Here is a 23407-nt window from a genome sequence, read left to right as displayed (position 1 = left end):
GGGAGAGCAGTATTCCATTGAGCTGCGGATGAAAGCCTTGTACGTGGTGAGGAGCTCAGGTGCGCCAAGGAAGGACTTCGCACGACGGAGGATGCCCAGTCGGCGACTGGCTTTGGAGGCCAGATTTGAAATGTGGTTTTCCCAGGAAAGATCATGGCAGATAGTGAGACCCAAAAGTTTGAGTGACAGAACTTGGAGAGGATTATTCAGAAAGTAGATGGGAGGGTTGTCCAGTCGGTCTTTTCGGAGAGACATCGTAAGAGTGTGAGATTTGTCAGGATTGAAAGACATGTTCCACTTGTTTGCCCAGTCTGTTATTTTGTCCAGGTCTGCAGATTGTGAGGAGGCTGCAGACTGCCGATCTGAGGGATGAAGAATGGAGCGACAGAGAGTAGAGTCATCAGCAAAGAGATAGAGAGGATTTTCAAGAGAGTCGGAGAGATCATTGATGAAGACCAGAAAAAGCACAGGGCCCAGAACACTGCCTTGGGGAACTCCAGCCTGAACAGGAAGAGGAGATGAGAGAAACCCATTCAGGGCCACACGTTGACTACGACTAGAGAGGAAGTCCGCCAGCCATGCGTGGAGATTTCCATGGATACCAACAGAGGAGAGTTTGGTGAGCAGAGCAGGGTGCCAGACCGTATCGAAGGCACGTGATATGTCAAGGGAGACAGCTCTAATTTCCTGTTTGGCATTGAGGACCTCCATCCATTGCTGAGAAAGCAGTAGCAGCATGTCCAGAGTAGAGTGACCAGGTCTGAAACCAAATTGATGGATCAGAGATCAAGCCATTGGAGAAAAGGAAAGATTTCATATCTGAAGCAATGATGGATTCCATGACTTTACTGATAATTGAGAGAAGGCTGATTGGTCTGTAGTTGCTGGGATCTGTTTTTGCACCTTTTTTGTGCAAAGCGGTGATGTTGGCAGATTTCCAAGCAGATGGCAGATGACCTTGAGCAAAAGAGAGTGTGAAGAGAACAGAGAGAGGGAGTGAAAGAGCGGAAGAACAAGATTTTAGGACCCGTGGGCTGATGCCGTCAGGTCCAGTTGCAGAATCAGAGTCGAGGATTGACAGAAACTTTTCCACCTTGTCAGGAGGAAAGGACACAGAGTCCAGGAGCAGCTGGGTACGACTGGGTACGGTGGGTACAGAGAGGGATGGGTTTGGGACACAAGATTTAGAGGCAAACACAGAGTTGAGGCATTCAGCTTTTTCACGTGCGGAGTCAGCCGTGTGGCCGTTTGAGGTGAGGGAGGGGATGGAGGGGGAACAAACACCAGAAACAGATTTGACCAGCCGCCACCAGGATTTGGAAGAGGGAGACAGATAAGAGAGTTCTGTCCTGAGAACGGAGAGATATTGTTTCCTGGCTCTCCTGAGGGTGGACACACACTTGTTTCGGGCTTTGTGAAAGGAAATGAGATTTCCTTCCGTTGGATTTGCTTTCCAGGAGACGAAAGCAAGTTGTTTCTGGGCAACAGCCTCACCACAAGATTCCGTGTACCATGGACGGGAGGAAGGGTATGACAACTGAAGACGAGATGGGATAAATCTGTGCATGAGAGAGAGCAGTTTACTTTGGAAGAATTCCCAGGATGAGTTGATGTTGCTATGACAACGTTGATGTTGCTTTGCTATGACACTTGAAATTTAGCTCAGGTGCCTTCCATTTATCTTGATCATCTTTGCGATGTTTCTACACCTTGATTGGAGTCCACCTGTGGTAAATTCAATTGATTGGACATTATTTGGAAAGGCACACACCTGTCTATATAAGGTCTCACAGCTGATAATGCATATCAGAGCAAAAACGAAGCCATGAGGTCGAAGGAACTGCCTGCAGAGCTCAGAGACAGGATTACGTCAAGGCACAGATCTGGGGAAGCCTACAAAAAAAATTTCTGATGCATTGAAGGTTCCCAAGAGCACAATGGCCGCCATAATTCTTAAACAGAAGAAGTTTGGAACAACCAGGACTCTTCCTCGAGCTGGCCGCCCGGCCAAATTGAGCAATCGGGGGAGAAGGGCCTTGGTAAGAGAAGTGACCAAGAACCCGATGGTCACTCTGGCTGAGCTGCAGTGATCCTGTGTGGAGATGGGAGAAACTTCCAGAAGGACAACAATCACTGCAACACTCCACCAATCTGGGCTTTTTGGCAGAATGGCCAGACGGAAGCCTCTCCTCAGTGAAAGGACACATGAAAGCCCACTTGGAGTTTGCAAAAAAGCACCTAAAGTACTCTCAGACTGTGAGAAACAAGATTCTGTGGTCTGATGAAACCAAGATTGAACTGTTTGGCCTCAATTCTAAGTGTCATGTCTGGAGGAAACCAGGCACCGCTCATCACCTGCCCAATACCATCCCAACGGTGAAGCATGGTGGTGGCAGCATCATGCTGTGAGGGTGTTTTTCAGCAGCAGGGACTGGGGGACTGGTCAGGGTTGAGGGAACAATGAACGGAGCAAAGTACAGAGATATCTTAATGAAAACCTGAAATAGAGCGCTCAGGACCTCAGACTGGCCCGAAGGTTCACCTTCTAACAGGACAATGACCCGAAGCACACAGCCAAGACAACACAGGAGTGGCTTAGGGACAACTGTGTGAAGGTCCTTGAGTGGCTCAGCCAGAGCCCTGACTTGAACCCAATCAAACATCTCTGGAGAGACCTGAAAATGGCTGTCCACCAACGGTCCCCATCCAACCTGACAGAGCTTGAGAGGATCTGCACAGAAGAATGGCAGAAAATCCCCAAATCCAGGTGTGCAAAGCTTGTCACGTCATACCCAAGAAGACTCGAGGCTGTAATCGCTGCCAAAGGTGCTTCAACTAAGTACTGAGTTAAGGGTCTGAATACTTATGTCAATGTGATATTTCAGTTTTTTCTTTTTAAGAAATTTGCAAAATTTTCTAAAATCCTGTTTTCTCTTTGTCATTATGGGGTATTGATTGTAGATTGATGAGGGAAAATATGAATTTAAACGATTTCAGCATAAGGCTGCAACATAACAAAATGTGAAAAAAGTGAAGGGGTCTGAATACTTTCTGAATGCACTGTACTTATACTAAGTTTGATTTAAATCCCTTCAGCTGTTTTCAAGTACGGTCAGACACCGACATTCGCAGTTCAGACATTGCAGACCCCGCATATTCACGGTTCATACATTGTGACCTACTTCTACTTTCGTGACCTTGTGCATCACATATTCATGTTTTTTGCGTGCGCAAAAAAAAAAATCTTTCACGAGCTGCATGCATAACAGTTCTCAAACAATCTTCCACCAGCCACGCATAAACCAGCCATAAGTACGCAAAAAATCATCCACACGCCGCTCGCATAACAGTTCAAAAACAATCTTTCACTACCCATGCAAACCATTTGCCACCAGATGTGCAAACCATTTGCCACCAGATGTGCAAACCATTTGCCACCAGATGCATAAACCATTTGCAACCAGATGCATAAACCATTTGCAACCAGATGCGTAAACCATTTGCCACCAGATGGGTAAACTATTTGCTACCAGATGCATAAACCATTTGCAACCACATGTGTAAACCATTTGCAACCAGATGCATAAACTATTTGCTACCAGATGCGTAAACGATTTGCAACCACATGTGTAAACCATTTGCAACTGGATGCGTAAACCATTTGCAACCAGATGCGTAAACCATTTTCCAGGAGCCGCACGCATAACAGTTCTAAAACGAGCTTTGATACAGCATCTCTACAGTCTACATGCATGTTTACCATCTCCCACAACGGGCATACACCACAAACAATGGGCACACTACCCACCCCTCCTCCATCTACCCACAAGCACTGCAAGCGTGTCCTGGGTCTCATTACCTCCGCCACCGAAGGTGGATGGAGGTTATGTTTTCACCCTGTCTGTTTGTCTGTCTGTCTGTGAACAAGACATCTCAAAAAGTTGTGGACGGATTCGGACTAAATTTGGCAGAGAGGTAGTGTATGTGCACCGACGAAATGATTAGATTTTGGTGAAGATCCGGATTCGGATACGGCTACTCGAATTTTTAAAGTAATTCTTCACCATTGGGAGATAGGGCCAAAAACTATATTCAGCAGGATATCTCAAAAAGTTGAAGATGGATTTGGACGAAACCTGGTGGAGAGGTTGTGTGTGTGGCAAGGAAGGATTTGTTTGATTTTGGTCAAGATTTTTTACTCGAATCCGGCTACTCGAATTTTTAAAGTAATTCTTCACCATTGGAAGATAGGGCTAAAACAGCTACACAGCAGGATATTTCAAAAAGTTATGGACGGATTTGGACAAAACTTGAACAAATTCCCTCACTCTCTTCAATCCCACTCCTCCCTCCAGGTCTTTAAAACAGCTGTTCACCACCATCCCTTATCTTCCACCATCCAAAACCTTGATCTTTTCTACCCCTGTTAATTCACCCCAGATCCACTTTTTTGAAATACCAACTTCTTTTCCTGGAAGTCCGAGAGCAGTGTCCATGTGTTTTATACCTCGTCCACCCTTCCCATGCCTCCTCCCCCCATGCTCTCTCCCTCCCACAGATCTCCCGATGTCCCTGTTCTCTACTGTTGTACTTGTGTGCTTCCCTCTCTCTCCCCATCTTGTCTCCCGCTCCCTTTATTGTATGTTTTGTGTCGGGTTTTTTTTTTTGGGGATTAATGTTAGCTCTTACGCGAGCCTCGATCTTGTAAACAAAAAATAATAATAATAATAAAAATGATTTGGTGGACAGGTTGGGTGTGTGACAAGGACTAATCGATTCGTTTTTGGTGAAGATCTGAATATGTAGTCAGATACGAAAATTATTTAATATTTAAGTGATTCTTCACCATTGAGAGATCGGGCGAAAAGCAATATATAACATGATATTTTAAAAAGTTACGGTCGAGTTGGTTAGGTGACAAGAACAAGCCGACTTGATTTTGGTTCAGGTCCAAATCGAGATCCAGCCCATCAGTGGGATACAAAACAAACTGGTGAGCCTGGTCGAGGTATGCGCTCTACTGAGTTCCCTTGTAGTTATTTTTGCACTCATCGTTCTTCCCGCTATCTTGACCTGCTGCGATTCCTCACGCGACCATATATTTTCAATGAAAATGGGAAAGAGTACCTGCTGTTGTTTTTGTTCTTTTATTTGTAAGCATTGTGAAATTAAACTGTAATCATGTGCATTCGTTTTCGTAAAATTTTCCCTTATGAATCACAAACCACCAGGAACCAATCCCCCTTTTCCCCATTGAAACAATGCCCCAACATTCAAGGATTCGACATTGGTGGCATTTTTCAGGAGCATACGCGAATATCGGGGTTTTACTACATCACAGTTTTACTTAACAGGACCTCTGACCTTTGACCTCTTGACCCCAAAAACAACCCAGTTCATCTTTACATCAGAGTACATACTTCATCTATGTTCGATTTAAATTCTTTCAGCTGTTCTCAAGTTCTCGCAGTAACGAAAACCTATCACGGACAGACAGACAACCGGAAAACATAATGGTTCTGGCAACTTTGGCGGCGGAGGCATAAAAATGTTAACCATTACATTAAGATCATCAAGAGTTTCTTGCTGATGCTGGGTAACCCACTGACCGAACGCTCGCACGTACGAATGGCACAAAGGTTGCAGAGCAAACTATGTCGATTTCATTGGTGGAATTACTCATTGGGGTAGCCAACGATAACTCGGTATTTCCCTTTAGCAACAGGTGCACAAGCGAGTGGCTCGCAGAAAAGATTCGGAGTGTTTGTAAAAAAATCTTGCCCAATAATTAATGTATTGCGTCGAGTCGGTTGGTTGACTATCTGTCATGAGCATTTTTGTTCAATATGTTGTTCAGCACTGTCCGTAGCATTTGTCAGGTCAAACATCTGTATGATACGATATGATCAATAATTTGCTGTTGTTAAAGGGAACCAGGGGGTATATAAACAACACAAGCATAAATCCTGTTTTTCAAAGTATATTGGCCGATTACAGGAATTTGACCCACATGATTTCGAGTTAGGTGGATAGATAGTTCGCAAACACAAATCTGGAACTAATGTAAGCACGAACATAGAGTACAACTCCTCCACCTTTACGTTCAATTTGGCCAGAATGGTGTAGCCTATTTCTCTACATCAGCTTTGCATCATCTGAAATTCCAAAACAGAGCTATGCATCATCCATGACCATTTCAGACAAAAGGTGTTTCAGGGATCTTCCCACGTTTTGAAATAATAAAGGTGGAAAAACTCAATAAGAAATAACATTTTTAATTCAATAATGCACGTCAATGATTCACCTTGATAACTCACCTGGAAAACAACAACACAACAACAGGCATTTTAAGGCCATTTTCCCTGAAAGAGTGGGGGTTAGCCTTGCGGTCCCCATGACAATCTTCTCCATTTTGCCCTATTTTCTGCATCTCTTCTTGTTAACCCCCTTGCCCGCATTTCTTCTTCCGCCATCTTTAGCCAAGTCTTTCTCGGTCTTCCCCATCCTCTACTTCCTTCCACATTCATTTCCATCACTCTTCTCAACCAGTCACTTTCATCCTTCCTCAACACATGACCAAACCATCTCAACCTGTTTCTCTTCACAGCATCAATCACAGGCTCCATTCCCATAATCTTTCGCAATTCATCATTTGTCTTCCTCTCTCTCAACGATACTCCGCACATCCACCGAACCATCCACATTTCCACCCTTTCCAGCCTTCGTTGCTGCTCTACGTTCATAACTCACCTGGAAAAAAAAGACAATAATACCTCCCCCGCTTGGGGTGCACATGTACTCACCACACCCACATCCCCCTCTTTCTTCTCACCCCCCCCTCCCCTCCTCCCCCACTCCCCAATCCAATTCTGTTCTATGCTGTCCATTCCTATAGGTAATCTTGTGGATTTTCCACTTTTGGAAGAATGAACCAGTTATGGCCATCCCATTCCTTGACACCAGCTCCACCAGCTATTGACTCTCGTTCCCCAACCAAACTTACCAACACATTCCTCTTCACCGGCTTTGCTTCTCCCATATGCGCGTCCCCCGCAATGCACAGCATCACCTCCAGCTCAACCATTCACATCTTCCTCTCCAGCGCTTCCCTGAATTCCTGCTTCTACGCCCCCAACTATCGCCTTTTGCGGCCCATATACCAACATAACACACATAATTTGTCTTTGAATCACCACCCATGCCATAACTATCCATCCCTCCCATCTTTCCACTCTGACCACCTGCTGGCTGATCTCTTCCGATACTATTAGTCTTACGCCATTACTCCTTCCATCCCCACCAGCATGTAACAGCTTGTATCCTCCTACCAACCTTCTCGCCCTGTCTTTTTTTTTTTTTTTTTTTTTTTTGTATACTGAATCGAGGCTCGCGAAAGAGCTAACATTTACTTCACAAACAAATCAACCAGACAAACAAAACACACAAAAAGAGGGAGCAGAAAACAAGATGGGGAGAGAAGGGGAAGCACACAAACACAACATTTGAGAACAGGGAGATGTGTGGAAGGGAGAGGGCTTGGGGGGAGGAGGCGTGGGAAGGGGGGAGGGGGGGGGTGGAGGGAGAAGTATAAAACACAAGGACACCAAGAACTTCCAGGACAGAAGTTGGTATTTCAAAAAAGTGGAATTGGGGTGAAATTAGCGGGGGTAGAAAAGATCAAGGTTTTGGATGGGGGAAGATAAGAGATGGGGGAAGTCTTCTTTCCACCTGGTCTCCTACACCCACAACAGTGCCAACCTCATTCTCTGCATCATCTCCACCACACAAACCCCTCTCCTCCCATTGATCCTAGATTCAAACTACCTAGCCTGACCTCGCTTCTAAACCACTGCCCACCTGGCAAAGCTAGCATCTTGATTAATTTGGGACACTCAGGTCATCAATCAGGTAAGTTTAAAATCAAATTTTAAAATGGTGATATTTACGATTAATCGTGTTAGGTGGGAGGAGGGGGAGGAGAGTGGGAGATGTGACGGCTGTTATAAATATATTGTTTGTTTGGTTCCGGGGTCACAAGATAAATTATACGAGATGTTTGCATCTATTACTAAAAGGTGTGTGTGTGTGTGTGTCACTATGTCGGGTAGTGTGTGTGTGTGTGTGTGTGTGTGTGTGTGTGTGTGTGTGTGTGTGTGTGTGTGTGTGTGTGTGTGTGTGTGTGTGTGTGTGTTTCGTCACTTCCGCTGTTGTGGTTTTCACCCACTTGATATATTTCTGATATATGTACTATTATTATTCTCAAAAGGTTTATTATTCAGGAACAGCTATCTAAAGTTAAAAAGGTTAACTTAAAATGATACAGGAAACCGAACCGGAAAACGATGAGGTGAAGAGGAAGAGGCGGCGCAGGCAAAGTTGGAGAAGACGCGTGACGTCAAGGCTCCATAGCTAGCCTGGTCTACCGAAAGTCGCGAGGGAATTTTGAGATCCTTGAAGGGACACCCGGCGATAGGAATTATCGCTGGAGTGGACAATCTGCGCAGTCAGATTTGGGCGCTGAGATTTCGACGAATCCTCGCCTAGTCGCATCGGCTCAAGTAAGAGCCGTTGGCCATTTTGAACCCCGCGCTTCGGACACCTACAAAGGTTTTGCCTCGCGTCATCTTCGCGCCCAACATCCTACCATTTGTCGGGGATGTGTGTGTGCGACCGCTTCGTCTCCAATTACGTTGCGGTTCACTGAGTGAGCGGTGAAGGTGCCCCTCTGAAGGGCGCCGTTGTACAGTTTCGGCGGGGCGATCACCATTGTCAACTGTACGCGATTCGAATATCGACTGGAGAGCGAGATGCGGGCTTTGACTGGATCTCGTTCTAGTGACCGCTGGAGCGAATCACATTCGCCTTGGAAAAGGTTATAGAGACATTGAGGAGTGTCCGTTTCACTCGCTGGGAGCGCAGTGAGTTATATGACTTTATTGATGGTATATAGAGTGCACTCTTAATTGCCATTTGCTGTACCGTTATTCCTGTGTGATTTTCAATATATTATTTGTTCATTTATAATCATTGGTGTGGTTTCACTATTGTTTTCAAACACAGAGTAACATATTTTTCTGCCGTTGCTCCTCTCGGGGTTCGGAGGTGTACCGAGACCAGATCATAGAGGAACACGTAACAGAAATTGGGGGCTCGTCCAATTGACACGTGGGCTTGAAATTGGGTCTTCGTCCAGGATAAAATTCCCTAAAAACATCCATTTGGGATTGATCCAGATTGAAATTGGGGGTTTGTATTGTGGGAAAATTGGGGGCTCGGCTTTGCTGATTAAATTCCCTAAATCTCGGACGGTGGATTAAATTCCTTAAATTTCGTCCGGGAAAGAATTCCCTAGCATTCCCAAATTTTCCAATTTTGGAATATTTTCCAACATTCCCAAATTTTTCACACAAAAAAATTTTTTTTTTTTTTTTTTTTTTTTAAATTTATTGTGTGAAGGTTAACAGGTGCTAACGGATAGTCACCATGGAGTTTGATGCAGAGAAGTTTGCAGCGACCCCTAGTGAGGCACAGTTCCGAGCGTTACTAAAATCGGAACTCTTGATATTGGCCAAACATTTTAGCTTGGAGGTCAGAGTTAAAATGAAGAAAACAGAGATGCAGACAGTGGTGATAGAATCTATGGTGGAACTAGGAACATGGAAAGAGGGAGCCTTGGATTGGTTACCAGAAGAACAAGAAAATGTGGAGCTCCAAAAAATGGAGATGCAATTGCAGAGCCAGGAAAGGTTAAAAGCAAAGGAAAGAGAACTCGAGGAAAGGTTAGAAGATAAAAAAACAGAGGAAAGGAGAGCGGCAAGGGAACTCGAAGCAGAGGATAGAAAAGCCGAAAGGGAGTTAAAGGACCGTGAAATGGGGCTTCAGCAGGAAATTAAAGTCAAGGAGCTGGAGTTAAGGAGAGAACAGGGAGAGGTGCCATCCATGCCGACGGGTTCGACAACTAGTCAGAACACCTGGGATGTTGGCAGACATGTTAGGCTGGTTCCACTCTTCAATGAAAAGGAGGTAGCCAAGTTTTTTTTTACACTTTGAGAAAGTGGCTCGAATGCTAAAATGGCCGGAGGAGTCCTGGACCATGTTAGTGCAAAGTGTTCTGGTGGGTAAATCTCAGGATATTTATTCGGCTTTACCGATTGAGCAATGTGCAGATTTTTTTTGGTTTTTTGTTTTGTATACTGAATCGAGGCTCGTGAAAGAGCTAACATTTACTTCACAAACAAATCAACCAGACAAACAAAACACACAAAAGGAGGGAGCGGAAAACAAGATGGGGAGAGAAGGGGAAGCACACAAACACAACATTTGAGAGCAGGGAGATGTGTGGAAGGGAGAGGGCTTGGGGGGAGGAGGCGTGGGAAGGGGGGGGGGGGTGGAGGGAGAAGTATAAAACACAAGGACACCAAGGACTTCCAGGACAGAAGTTGGTATTTCAAAAAAGTGGAATTGGGGTGAAATTAGCGGGGGTAGAAAGCGGGGGTGAAATAGGGAAGGATTACGAGATAGTGAAGAAAACCATTCTCAAAGCCTATGAATCGGTCCCTGAAGCTGACCGGAAAAAATTCCGGAACGCCAGGAAGAGGGAGAGTGAGACCCATGTGGAGTTGGCCAGAATGAAAGAAACCATGTTTGATCGGTGGAGTGATTCAAAAGGGGTTGGGAAAGACTTCGAACTATTACGACAATTGATCCTGGTGGAGGAATTCCAACAGAGTGTCCACGAGGACATTAAAGTACATCTGGAGGAAAGGAAAGTACCAAAGTTGTATGAGGCAGCAACCATGGCAGATGACGATGCCTTAACACACAGGATGGGGTTCCACAAACCTAACTACTCGCCTAGACTAAGCCGAGGGAGCTATGGTACATCAGGGCTGGAGAACGAAAATTCATGGGTGCGGCCTCGAGATGACTATGAGGACCACTCGCTCTGATACCACGACTTCTAGAAATCTGAAGACAACAGTTCCAAGGCAGACGTATCCTCCGGGGGGCTCGAGGCAGACCACAATGTTCTCCTCCAGGTCTACTTGCGCTTTTTGCCATAAACCGGGACACTTGATGTCCCACTGTTATGCTCTGGGAAAGGAAAATCAGGAGCGGAGTTCGACTAGTACAACTCCGAATGCAATGGCAAATGTGAGAAATCGCCCTCAAAAGGGTTACCAACCATTCATTTCAGAGGGGGTTGTGTCACTGGATGGAGACTCGACTAACCAGAAACCGGTTAGGGTATTGAGGGACACAGGAGCACATCAATCTTTAATGCTTGAAGGCATTTTGCCATTATCCGAGAAGACGGCAACTGGTGTTAGTGTTCTTTTACAGGGGGTTGGTGGCTATGTCAAAGCTCCACTTCATGTCATCCATTTGGAGTCTGATTTGGTGTCAGGACCGGTCACTCACTGTAGGTTTACAAGCCACTCTTCCTGTAGAGGGAGTATCTTTTGTTATCGGGAATGATTTGGCCGGTGGTCAAGTTTCTGGTAACCCGATGTTTGTGGAAAAGCCTAGGAGGACGTACACTGAAACTAAGTGTCAGCACACGCAAGTCAGGGATGGAGGCAATATTGGCAAGCTCTTTGTAGGGGGACTGAACTTCAAAACCAAGGAAGATGTTCTGGAGTCTGCCTTCAGCAAATATGGACCGCTTTTGGAAGTGCTGCTGATAAAAGACAGGGAGACACAAAAGTCAAGAGGGTTTGGCTTTGTCACGTTTGAAAACTCAAAGGACGCCAGAGATGCAGAAAAGGATCTGAATAGCAAGGAGTTGGAGGGTCGGACCATAACAGTAGGGAAGGCATTTCATAGGTGTTGTGTGGGCTACAGAAGAGGACCACGGAGTAGTAGTTTTGGTGGTGGCCGCAATCGATATTATTATGGAGGCTCCCAGAGTTACGGCAGCTCCCGAAGGAAGGATTGTCAGAGTAGTGGCCGAGAAGGAGACCGCTATTCATGTGACTACAGTGATAAGCGGTCCCACCGTAATTATTATGAAAGTTCGGAAATGTTGAAGCACTGAATGCTGCGGAGCCGCCGAGCCAAGATTCCTACACGGATTAACCGTGAACGCCACGTTCCTAAAGGCGTCCATGTAGTGAACTTTCCTGCACGGACTAACCATGAACTCCACGTTCCTAAAGGCATCCATGTAGTGAATACTTCCAGGCCTCACCACCCAACCCCCATGGAACCTGGCTTTCAGCTCGGCCTCCCAGGGAAAAGTGCTGTAGACTTTCTTGACTTTGGATTTTGATCACCACCCCTTAACCTTCATTCAAAAGAAACTAAAAGAAAAATCAGAGGGTGCTGAGATGGAGTTTGGCTTTGCAGGGGTTCGACGGGGAAAATTGAACATGTAAAGGGCAGGGACAATGTCGTTGTTGACGCTTTGTCCAGAGTGAATTAACTTTGGAAATCTCTGTGGGTTGTGTGAAATTTTGTTGCTTTATTTTTGAGATGTTGATAATTGTTGCTCACGGGAATTGGTGATTTGGGTTGTGAGTTTATTTTTGTTTGTTTAAAGAGTTTGCATGCAAAGAAAGTTTTCGCTGTGTTCAAACTTTCTTTCTTGAGGAGGGGAAGTGTTACGGATTTGTCACTTCCGCTGTTGTGGTTTTCACCCACTTGACATATTTCTGATATTATGTACTATTATTATTCTCAAAAGGTTTATTATTCAGGAACAGCTATCTAAAGTTAAAAAGGTCAACTTAAAATGATACAGGAAACCGAACCAGAAGACGAGGAGGTGAAGAGGAAGAGGCGGAGCCAGCAAAGTTGGAGAAGATGTGTGACGTCAAGGCTCCATAGCTAGCCTGGTCTACCGAAAGTCGCGAGGGAATTTTGAGTTCCTTGAAAGGACACCCGGCGATAGGAATTATCGCTGGAGTGGACAATCTGCGTAGTCAGATTTGGGCGCTGAGATTTTGACGAATCCTCGCCTAGTCGCATCGGCTCAAGTAAGAGCCGTCGGCCATTTTGAACCTTCGGACACCTACAAAGGTTTTGCCTCGCGTCATCTTCACCCCAACATCCTACCGTTTGTCTGGGATGTGTGTGTGCGACCGCTTCGTCTCCAATTACGTTGCGGTTCGCTGAGTGAGTGGTGAAGGTGCCCCTCTGAAGGGCGCCGTTGTACAGTTTCGGCGGGGCGATCACCATTGTCAACTGTACGCGATTCGAATATCGACTGGAGAGCGAGATTCGGGCTTCGACTGGATCTCGTTCTAGTGACCGCTGGAGCGAATCACATTCGCCTTGGAAAAGGTTATAGAGACATTGAGGAGTGTCCGTTTCACTCGCTGGGAGCGCAGTGAGTTATATGACTTTATTGATGGTATATAGAGTGCACTCTTAATTGCCATTTGTTGCACCGTTATTCCTGTGTGATTTTCAATATATTATTTGTTCATTTATAATCATTGGTGTGGTTTCACTATTATTTCTAACACAGAGTAACATATTTTTCTGCCGTGGCTCCTCTTGGGGTTCGGAGGTGTACCGAGACCGGGAGATCGTAGAGGAACGTGTGTGTGTGTGTGTGTGTGTGTGCGTGTGTGTGTGTGTGTGCGTGCGTGTGTGTAAGTGAGAGTGAGAAAGTGAGTGATAGTGAGAAAGTGAGTGAGAGTGAGAAAGTGAGAAAGTGAGAGAAAAAGTGAGTGAGTGTGAAATTGAGTGAGAATGCAAAAGTGAGTGAGAATGAGAAAGTGAGTGTGAGAGAGTTTGCAAGTGTGAGAGAGTATGTGAGTGTGAGAGAGTTTGTGAGGGAGTGAGTGTGAGAGAGTTTGTGAGTGTGAAAGTTTGTGAGTGTGAGAGTTTGAGTGTGAGAATTTGTGAGTGTGAGAGTTTGTGAGTGTGAGAGTTTGTGAGTGTGAGAGTGTGAGATTGTGAGAGTGTGAGAGTGTGAACGTTTGTGAGTGTGAGCATTTGTGAGTGTGAGAGATTGTGAGTGTGAATTTGTGAGTGTGAGTTTGTGAGTGTGAGAGTTTGTGAGTGTGAGAGTTTGTGAGTGTGAGAGTTTGTGAGTGTGAGAGTTTGTGAGTGAGAGTGAGTGCGCATGTGAGAGTGAGTGAGAGAGTTTGTGAGTGAGTGCGAGTGAGAGAGTTTGTGAGCAAGAGTGAGTGCAAGTGTGAGTGAGTGTGAGAGTTTGTGAGTGTGAGAGAGTGCGAGTGTGAGAGTTTGTGAGTGTGAGAGTGAGTGTGAAAGTTTGTGAGTTTGAGAGTGTGTGAGTGTGAGAGTATGTGAGTGTGAGAGAGTTTGTGAGTTTGTGAGTGAGTGTGAGACTGCTGCCACTCCCTTGTATTAACAAAAAAAAAAAGGTATGAACTCGACACCTCGCACCCATGGATATTTCTTGTATTTCCTATATATCCGTGAGTCCGATTGGCAACAAAGAAAAAAACAAAACAATTATGGTCAACAATCTTAAAATTGCCATTATTTCGTTTAACTGCTGATAAGTATGTTAAAAAGGCCATTTGACTTGGCAATGGCAGGTTAAAATAAAAGAGCCCAAATACGCACACATTGCGCATGCGCGAAAGGCTTTGCTAGCATTCATACGTCATTTCGGATATCCCGTATCGATAAAACAAAATCTCCGTTACTGCGTTACATCACATATGCTTGTGCCACATTTAACGTGACTATAGGCCTCAATCACGGTTTTATTCACGATGCTTTAGTCAGTGAAAGGCAGCACGGCGGTGTCACCCACGCTGTGTCGCCATTCCGTTATTGTCCGGGGCCTAATAGTAATATTATTATTAATAATAAAACGCGACTTCTTACCGAGATAAAGGACCATGGGGATAAATCCCCATCTCACGGCCACCTGGCCACACTGTAAAAGGCGCTGCACCCGTTGTTTGCACTCTGGACTAAACTCAACCATCGTGGATGAACCACCAAACACAGCTCAAGCAATTTACTGCACTTGACTGGAGTCCTGGACTCAAGCAATTGAAGTTTAATCACGCTCTGCACTTTCGTCAATTTCCCCCCGCCACCGAGCTCCTTTCGGAGAGTTGTGATTTGTCAGTCCCAATTCCCACCCACACGCTCTTCTCGTGGCTCGATAAGTCACACTACTATATACCTTTATTTGCTTTCTAAGTAAAAAAAACATAAACTTACAATATTGTGGGATTCTGCGCAAGCCATTGATTAAAATCAAAACGGTCTAGTTGGCGGTGCTGTATATTAAGGTGTATAGTATTAAGCGTGGATAGTTTTCCACTTATTGATATTAAAATATATCTTATTTATTCTCTCGCTTTACTGTCTTGTCTTCACCTGACTCATTTCATATCCCCCGTACTTTTTTTTCCAGCCGAGGAATTAGCCTCGTGCCGTATATAGAGTCTCACGGATTTAAAAGCGCCATTACAACCAAAGAAGTAAAAAAAAAAAGACGTACTAGAAGAAGAAGAAGAGTAATTAGATTAAGAGGAAGAATAAGAAGGAGAATGATATTCTAAAGAAGAAGAAAAGAGAAAAAGGAGAATGAAATTATAAAGAAGAAGAAGAAGAAGTCCGTGAAGAAGAGTATTGCATAGGAATGTTTCCGGGTACTGTAATAATAAAAAAATTTAAATGTACGACGTTCGATGGTGGTTTATTTTGGAAAAGGTTAAAATTGAGGATGAACGATTTAGCATTTACTAATACTGGGATGTCATCACTTTGCCACTTTATTGAAGCACATGTTTAGTTCTTCAGTTCACGATCACGCAAGCGGCGCTCGGCTTTGGGGAAAAGCTTCGTGAACACAGAGAACGCAGAGCAATCTCAGTCAGGTATGGGAAAGACTAGAGATATAAATGCTCGTCGAAAGAAAAGCAGAAAAGACAAAGAGCGGCAATCTTGTGGTGATGATGGTCAACGTGAGGCCCTGAATGAGCGAGAGGAACAATTTCTCCACATAAAGAATACCAAGAAGAGAAACAAGAGGAGTAAAAGGATGGGTCTCCGCTCAACATGTGAAGATGTTGCCGATGATCCATCTGGTTGTTACTTGGCAGGACCTGTGGTGTCCTCTGGTGCCCCTCAGCGTGTTGACGGCGGTAGTGCATTGCCTGATGGGAGCCATGATGCTCAGGTACAAACGTCCACGAACCGTGACGTACAACCGAGAGGGGCGAGTATCCAACGGTACTTGATGGATGACTTGGGCCTGGGCTCTTGTGACCGTGATGTGCCGAAGGAGCACAAGATGCGTTTGCTTGAAGAAATGATTCCGCATTTCTCCAACATGTCTCAAGTACAAGTCGAAAAGGCTTTGAAATATGACATGGAGCCTTTGTTGCTCATGAAGAGTAAAGGTAAGAGTCCTGTGATGGTGTCTTCGCACCTTTGTATCACAAACTACAATTGTCTAAATTCTGTATCAAATATGAAAACTATTCACATGCACACGAAGCAACAGGATGACAATCGAATGAATCTATGTCTAGGTCGGGATTTGAACCCAGGTGAGACAGCACTGAGGCAAATGCGCTACCTTTTGGCTATCCGACGGGACCCACTTCAAATCTGTCATTTACACTAATTGCAAACATTTTGAGACTTTTCATATTTTGAGTTTATTGAGATGTTTCCTTTGAAGAGAATAAAATTTAAATATAATATACGATTGATGTTTCCAATGCTTATCCCTTCTTGTTCTGTTGATACAGGCCAGAAGCTTCACTTTGGTCATTTCTCAAAAGCAGAGGTGAAGACTCTGCAACGTAACGTTGAAGCATTCATGGTAAATCATCCTGAAGTGGAAGATCCTCGGGACCTTTTCATCCCTCCAGAAGATCAGGACATCAGACGCAGCCTCCGTAAACTCAAACGAGATTCAACCTTCCACATTTGTCTTGGTAGGTAATTTTCAACCTCCTTTGAAGAAATCTCCTTGCAAGGAATTTGACAAAGTATTTTTTGATGTACCGACAGAATACCTATTCATTTATAATGGAAATAAACAACGAATGCAGACATAATACATTTTGCCTTTTGATCGATGCCTTCATGGTGTCACATGATGGAGGCCCATTCAAAGATGACCAATTATGCCACAATGAGGCCTACACACTTCTCTTTTTCTCCCTAAAAATTGGGCAAATTGCTCATGTGATTGTTTTGTGGTAATTTTGAACATCCTTCAGTTTTTAAAACTGGTAATGAGCAATTGATAATAATCAAAACATAGTCAAGGGACTCATACGACCAGGCCTAACACACCCTGTAGTTCCCAGGTGCTCAAGTGCAGTAATCTGTGAAATGATGTCATAACAAGCAGCTCTGTATCAATCTAATGATGAAACAAACATGTAGTGTCCTCTTCCCCTTACGCAATTTGGTGTCTGTCTGTCTGTGTGTCTGACCACGATGCATTCGGTCATTACTTATCCAATCTCAAACCAAACTTAGCAGTAGGATTAAGGGTCACACGATGGAGGTTGAAGTGACTTCATTTGCCCACCTCCTCAAGGGGGTTTTCCATCTTGGGCAAAGGTATATATATATATATATATATATATATATTGAAGATATATATATATCCATGTTGATAGCTAATCGTGGCATCTTTCCAAGGCCAATTCGAACAACAAAAGTAACAATAAAGAGCTATCCGAGATTGCTGATCCTCCCCAGGACATGTTTGTGTGGTATTTATTAGCTGCTGTGTTTGTGTGGTTTATTGACGATGTAGATTTATGTTCAATCCAATATGGCTGCTGAACCACGTGACCGATGACATCATCAATTTAATTCTCCCATACGATTTTTGTGGAGATCATGCTAAATAAATTTCAAACTGATTGGATGAAGCATTCTACTTGTCTAATTATGACGTCATAATGAAGGCACTGATGCCATCATCATTAACATATCTTATTCCCCATGTGGGGTACTTGACGTTGAGCCTTGTTTAAATTTTTTCCATGGAGTGGTTTCGGAGATAGATGTGCAATGTTTTTTGGTTTTTCCAAGATGGCGCCCATACCATTTTCGTACGACGTCCATGACGTCATAATTATCATCAAAAAATTCTACAGCAGGATGCACTCCTTTGGTGAAACTTTATTGTCAATTGGACCAACGCTTGCAGAGAAAAGCATACTCGTGTTCTCTGCGGACGAACAAACGGGCAAACGGACCCAAATCAATACCCTATATTCTGGTGCGGTTAATAATAACACAAATTATAATAATAATGTTATTACATAACAATATTAATACTAATAATATATCCCCTCCCAAAGGGGTTTTTCCTTGTTGAACAAATGATAGCTTACCGTGGTGTTTTGTGGGGGTGAACCTCCAACAGAAGTCAAAATTATTATAAACCTCAAACACGTACGATTACCTTTTGAAACAGTCGCTACTGCTGATTAACATTAAACTGAAACGGAGGAAACCAACCAAGAAACGGAGGTGTGTTGAGCTACCAAGCAGCCAGCTTGTGCTTGCCAAACCAGCCGTTCCTTAACGGTTTTCAATGGAGTGCTAGCTTGAGTGTTTAAGCCATCTGGGGAGCGCTCTACAAGAAACTTGTTCAATGAACACACCTCTGACATTCTTGAGGCCTGAGCAGAGAGGTCTTGAGACTTGATAACATGACCCTGTCTGTTGTTCCCATACAGAGTGGGTGCACCAGTCCTATAAAAATGAATTTGGTTACTTGTTTGTCCGTCTACATATGCATCAAAAACTAAAATATTACTGAACCAAATCCTGCCAAATTTTGTGTGCTGCCTCAGGGTACCCAACCAAATATGGTTTCTGTTGGGATAGCATATATGGGAGAGGGGCTTCAGGGTGGAGGGAAGACCCCAATTCTCTCTATGTAAACATGTATCATATAGCACCACCTGGTGGTATCTGGTGTTACATATCATCATCGTCATCTTGTATATAAATGAAATTTAAACAACTTAACAATATGTATGCATTATGGTGATGTTGAAATCTGAATGAGAATAATTTTAAAATTTCAAAATGTTTCATGTTGCTCATTTTAAATGGAGGTTCAAACCAAAGCATCCAACACCGAGGTTTGTAGCGAGGTGGAAGTGATTTTTGCTCACGCCATATATAAGTAGCAAGGATGGCTGATGATGATTGATTATTTGGTGGCAGGATGGCCGAGACCTAGAGGTACGCACACTCCCCTCTCGGCTGAAAAGTCTGGGTTTGAATCTCGGCCCAGCTATAAACTGTCATCTCAGGCGTTCACAGGCAGAGTGTGTGCCATCATTAAATGGGTTCCCCGTCTGCTGGCATTATTTGGTGGGCGTTAAGGATCCCACTGTGTCCTTTGCGAAGAGTAGGTGAGCTATCACTGGCATCCTCACCAAATTACAAATTTCTGCCCTAACCTTATTCGGACGTCAGGCCTGGCCAGCCGGTTTGTGCCAAACTTCCCCCTAGCCAAGAACATGGGAATAATTGTGACCGTTAAGAAGAGGAAGTTGGCTGACGAAGGCGATATTAGCTGTCTTCCAAGTAGATGGAAGATTACCTCGGGCAAATGATAGGGTGAATGAAGCAGAATGTTTGTGTAGTACAACATGTCTTTTGATTAAATTAATTAGCAAAGCGACGGGTAAACGGATATAAAATGCGACGGGTATAAAATGGATGTCACAATCTTAAATCTCCAAATGTTTTTGTTCTTTATTTGTATTTTTTTTCAATTACCCTTGAAGTATTATGATGATAAGTGCACTATTGTAGGGTTAAGAAGATGGTGTTTTGTTTGTCAGGACAGGATTTGCTCCGATTGTATGACCAGCTACTCCATCGAGCTGCTATAATGTATGAAGGTATCGATCTGAAGTCTGGCAGGTAAACCATTCACCTGTTTGATCTGCAAACACAAACCATTTTGCTCAATGTCTGTGGGGGACCTTGCTACAGATACTGTTGTATTCATGCTTTGGACACCACCTTGGATCTTTCTCTCACAGGCAGGGTGTGTGCCATCAATTAACGGGCATCTTGTCTGCTGGCAATAGTTGGTGGACTTTGTTTTGAGTTGGGGTAATACTAGGAATTTATTGCCACAACCTGTTCCCTCCATTGGCTGTGTCACATGACAAGTTTTTGGAGATTTATACCCTCAAATTGTCCATCTTTCATTTACTTCCCATCATCGACATTAATCATGAATGCCCACACACTGACTTTGTCGAACTGAAGATGAAGATTCTGAACAGCTTGACACATCTTCCTCCTCTTCTTTGTTCGATGGCTTTTTCATCATCTTTTTATAGCTTTGTAAAATTTTCACTTCATTGTTTAATACACCGTTATTAGTGTTCTTCATGACATCATTAAAGGCTATCTTATGCCACATAAGAATATTTTAATATATGGTGTTTAATTGGATTCAAAATTTGAAATGGCTCAACCGGATTTGATGCGATTAACAATAAATTAACAAATCGAAACGAAAGCTCGAGATTAACAAGATGGTTACAGAATTAAACTCTCAGGAAGGATAGACTGGAAATTTGGAAAGAGGTAGGCTTGGGGGATGAGGTTAATGGGGTAGAAGAGATATTTGGTTTGGATGAAGGGTATCATTGCATAAGATGGTGGTGAACAGCTGTCTTCAAGACATTGAGGGAAATATGACATTGAAGAGAATGTGGAAGTTGGTTCCACAGGGAGGGGAGGGGAGGGGGGGGGGTGGGGAAGAGGAATGAATGAGTCGAGGTGATCAGTGATTGTGAATTTTGGGAGTTTCACCGTAAGAGTGTTTTTGGACTGTATACTCCCTGCAGGGGGCAGGGGTACGAAGATCAAAGGGTGAAAGGCTAGAAATGAGGCGGTAGAAGACAGAGCACCGACCTGTCTACAATTTAAAAAAAGATAGGTCCATAGATTCAGCTTCATCGCGGGAGATTCCAATAATCTTAAAGGCCTTCATTTCCACAGCGTCAAGCTGAGCAAATTGTGAGCCAAGGGAACCAGCCCAGAGAGGAGAGCAGTACTCCATAACGCTGCGTATAAAGGCCTTGTAGGTGAATAGGAGTTCAGATGTACTAAGGAATGACTGTACAATGGAGGATGCCCAGTCAGCGACTGGCTTTGAAGGCCATCTTTCAAATGTTATTTGCCCAAAAGGAATCATTGCTTTTATTGAGATCCAGGAGTTTGAGTGACTGAACTATCAAGATGATTGTTAAGAAAGTAGATAAGGGGATTTGTCCTTTTGGAGAAAGACAGTGAGAGTGTGAGATTTGTCAGGATTATAAAAAAAAAATAACCACCTTTAGAGGCCATTTTTCCCCGCAAGCGGGGGTTGGCCTTTTTCGGGAACCGTGGTTGTTGTTGTTTTTTGGTCCCCTTTTTGAAGCAATGTTTTACGGCCGGATGCCCTTCCTGACGCCAACCCTTTTTGCCGCCTTTAGCGACAAACAGGGAATTACCAGTGAACTGGTACTCAACTGAACTGGTACTGAACTGTCAGGATTGAAAGACGTATTCCAAATGTTTCACCAGCTTGTGATTTTGTCGAGGTCTGAATAGAGGGAAGAGGCTGCTGCCTGTCTGTCAGAAGGATGAGGGTGGAGTTAACAGTAAATAGATAAGGGGGATTTCCCAGAGAGTCAGAGAGATCATTTATGAAGATCAGGAATAGGGCTGGGCCCAGAACACTGCCTTGGGGCACTCCAACCTTGACAGGGAGAGGAGACTAAAGGATTCCTTTGAGAGTCACATGTTAGCTATAAGAGTAGAGGAAGTCAGCAAGCCTTGTGTGGAGTTTGCCTTGGATGCCACAGGCAGAGAGTTTCATTTAGAGAGCAAGACAGGATGCCAGACTATATTGAAAGCTCGAGATATGTCCATATAGACAGCCCTGATCTCATATCTGATATGGAGGGCTTCCATCCATTGTTGGGTGAGTAGAAGCCGCATGCCCAAGGTAGAGTGACCTTGTCTGTGAATCCAAATTGGTGATCTGAGACGAGGTTGTTGGAGAAAAGAAGGATTTCATAACTATGATGATGGATTCCATGACTTTGCTGGTGATTGTAAGTAAGCTGTTAGGTCTGTAGTTAAGATGATACGTTTTTGCACCTTTTTATGTAATGCAATGATGTTTGCTGATTCTCAAGCAGATGGAAGATGACCTATGACAAATTATGGTGTGAAAAGGGCAGATAGGGGAAGTGCATGAGCAGCAGAGCAGGTTTTAGGGCATGTGAGCTGACGCCATCCGATTCAGTTGCAAAATCAGAGTCGAAGATTGACAGAAACTTCACCTTCTCAGGCGTAAAAGACACAGAGATACGAATCTTCACCAAAATTGAATTAAAATCGTCCTTTGCGCACACCCAACCTTTCTACCAAATCTCGTCCAAGTCCATCCACAACCTTTTGAGATATCTTGCTCACAGACGGTGGTGAAAACAACCTCTGTTCACCTTTGGTGACGGAGGAAAATACACAATGTATCTGGTTTGGAAAACTCAACTTTGAGGTGGAAGGAGAAGCTGTAGAACCGACCTTCACATAGAGCAACTTTGCATCATTATTGGTGCATAGCTATTACCGCTGATGTAAAATTATTTAGGGGGTTGCCATTGCCTGAGGATTTAAACATGTGCTAACTGTGATGTAGTGCTGGAACTGAAGCCATTGAGCCAATTTTTATCCAATTGATCCACTAGCAGCAAAACAGTTGGCCTGTTCTGTTTGAAGGAGTTTCTACTTTGTGATCTATCATAAATATGCCTGTTTGATTGAGTTGATTCTCAGCAGTTAGAGTATGAAAGCAGTGAGGTACTTCCACGTACCGTTACATCATGTAATATGGAGGTGCCTGGTGCAGTGTTTTTCAGCGTTTTGTCGAGAAAAGAAAAGCATAAGATGCTAAAAATAAATAATGTGGATATTTGTGTGAAAGGATCATTTGAGTTATCTTTTGTCCCACTAGACTCACTGCATCAGAGAAGAACCGGTTGTTGAAGCTTCAGAAGCGGTACGGTAATAATTGGAGGCAAATCGGTGATGTGATGCAACGTGGCAGCAAGAACTTGGGTGTGCTCCACAAGCATCTATTATTCGGTACGTGTTGCCTTCACATTGCCAACTATCCTTCTCTTCCACAGTGATGATGAGTTTGGAAACCATTTCCTGATACTTTTGTCTTTGGCTAAAAATTGGCCATTTTTGGATTAAGGAAATCTATTGTCTTACATATGCAGAAAGTGTATTTTAACTGCAGAATACTTTGGTAAAAGGAACCACAAAATGTGTTTCTTTAAAAGGAAACAAAACTCATTCTTTAAAAGGAAATTTTAAATAGAGTTCATTGATGTGATTTTGGTGTTCTTAACTTTTTTTCTGTACAGCTTTATGTGAAAATAAAATGTTATTTGTTTGT

General features: G+C 43.8%; 2 protein-coding genes across 2 annotated transcripts in view; one reads left to right on the top strand and one right to left on the bottom strand.

The window, feature by feature from the left end:
• The window catches only part of TOMM7 (translocase of outer mitochondrial membrane 7), a 60045-nt gene extending 45043 nt beyond the window's left edge, over positions 1-15002 (bottom strand). The window contains exon 1 of the mRNA XM_068126958.2: positions 14809-15002. Coding sequence (XP_067983059.2) covers positions 14809-14911 — 103 coding nt within the window. The 5' untranslated portion in view covers positions 14912-15002. The remainder of the gene's footprint in view (positions 1-14808) is intronic.
• Positions 15003-15432: 430 nt separating this feature from the next.
• The window catches only part of TTF1 (transcription termination factor 1), a 33328-nt gene continuing 25353 nt past the window's right edge, over positions 15433-23407 (top strand). The window contains exons 1-4 of the mRNA XM_068126955.2: positions 15433-16340; positions 16695-16883; positions 19776-19857; positions 22958-23088. Of these exons, the coding sequence (XP_067983056.2) occupies positions 15818-16340; positions 16695-16883; positions 19776-19857; positions 22958-23088 (925 nt within the window). The 5' untranslated portion in view covers positions 15433-15817. The remainder of the gene's footprint in view (positions 16341-16694; positions 16884-19775; positions 19858-22957; positions 23089-23407) is intronic.

Source organism: Myxine glutinosa, chromosome 10 (genome assembly GCF_964187855.1).
Source record: "Myxine glutinosa chromosome 10, kmMyxGlut1.1, whole genome shotgun sequence".
Classification (NCBI taxonomy): Eukaryota; Metazoa; Chordata; class Myxini; order Myxiniformes; family Myxinidae; genus Myxine; species Myxine glutinosa.
This window is presented reverse-complemented; position numbering and strand designations above follow the sequence as displayed.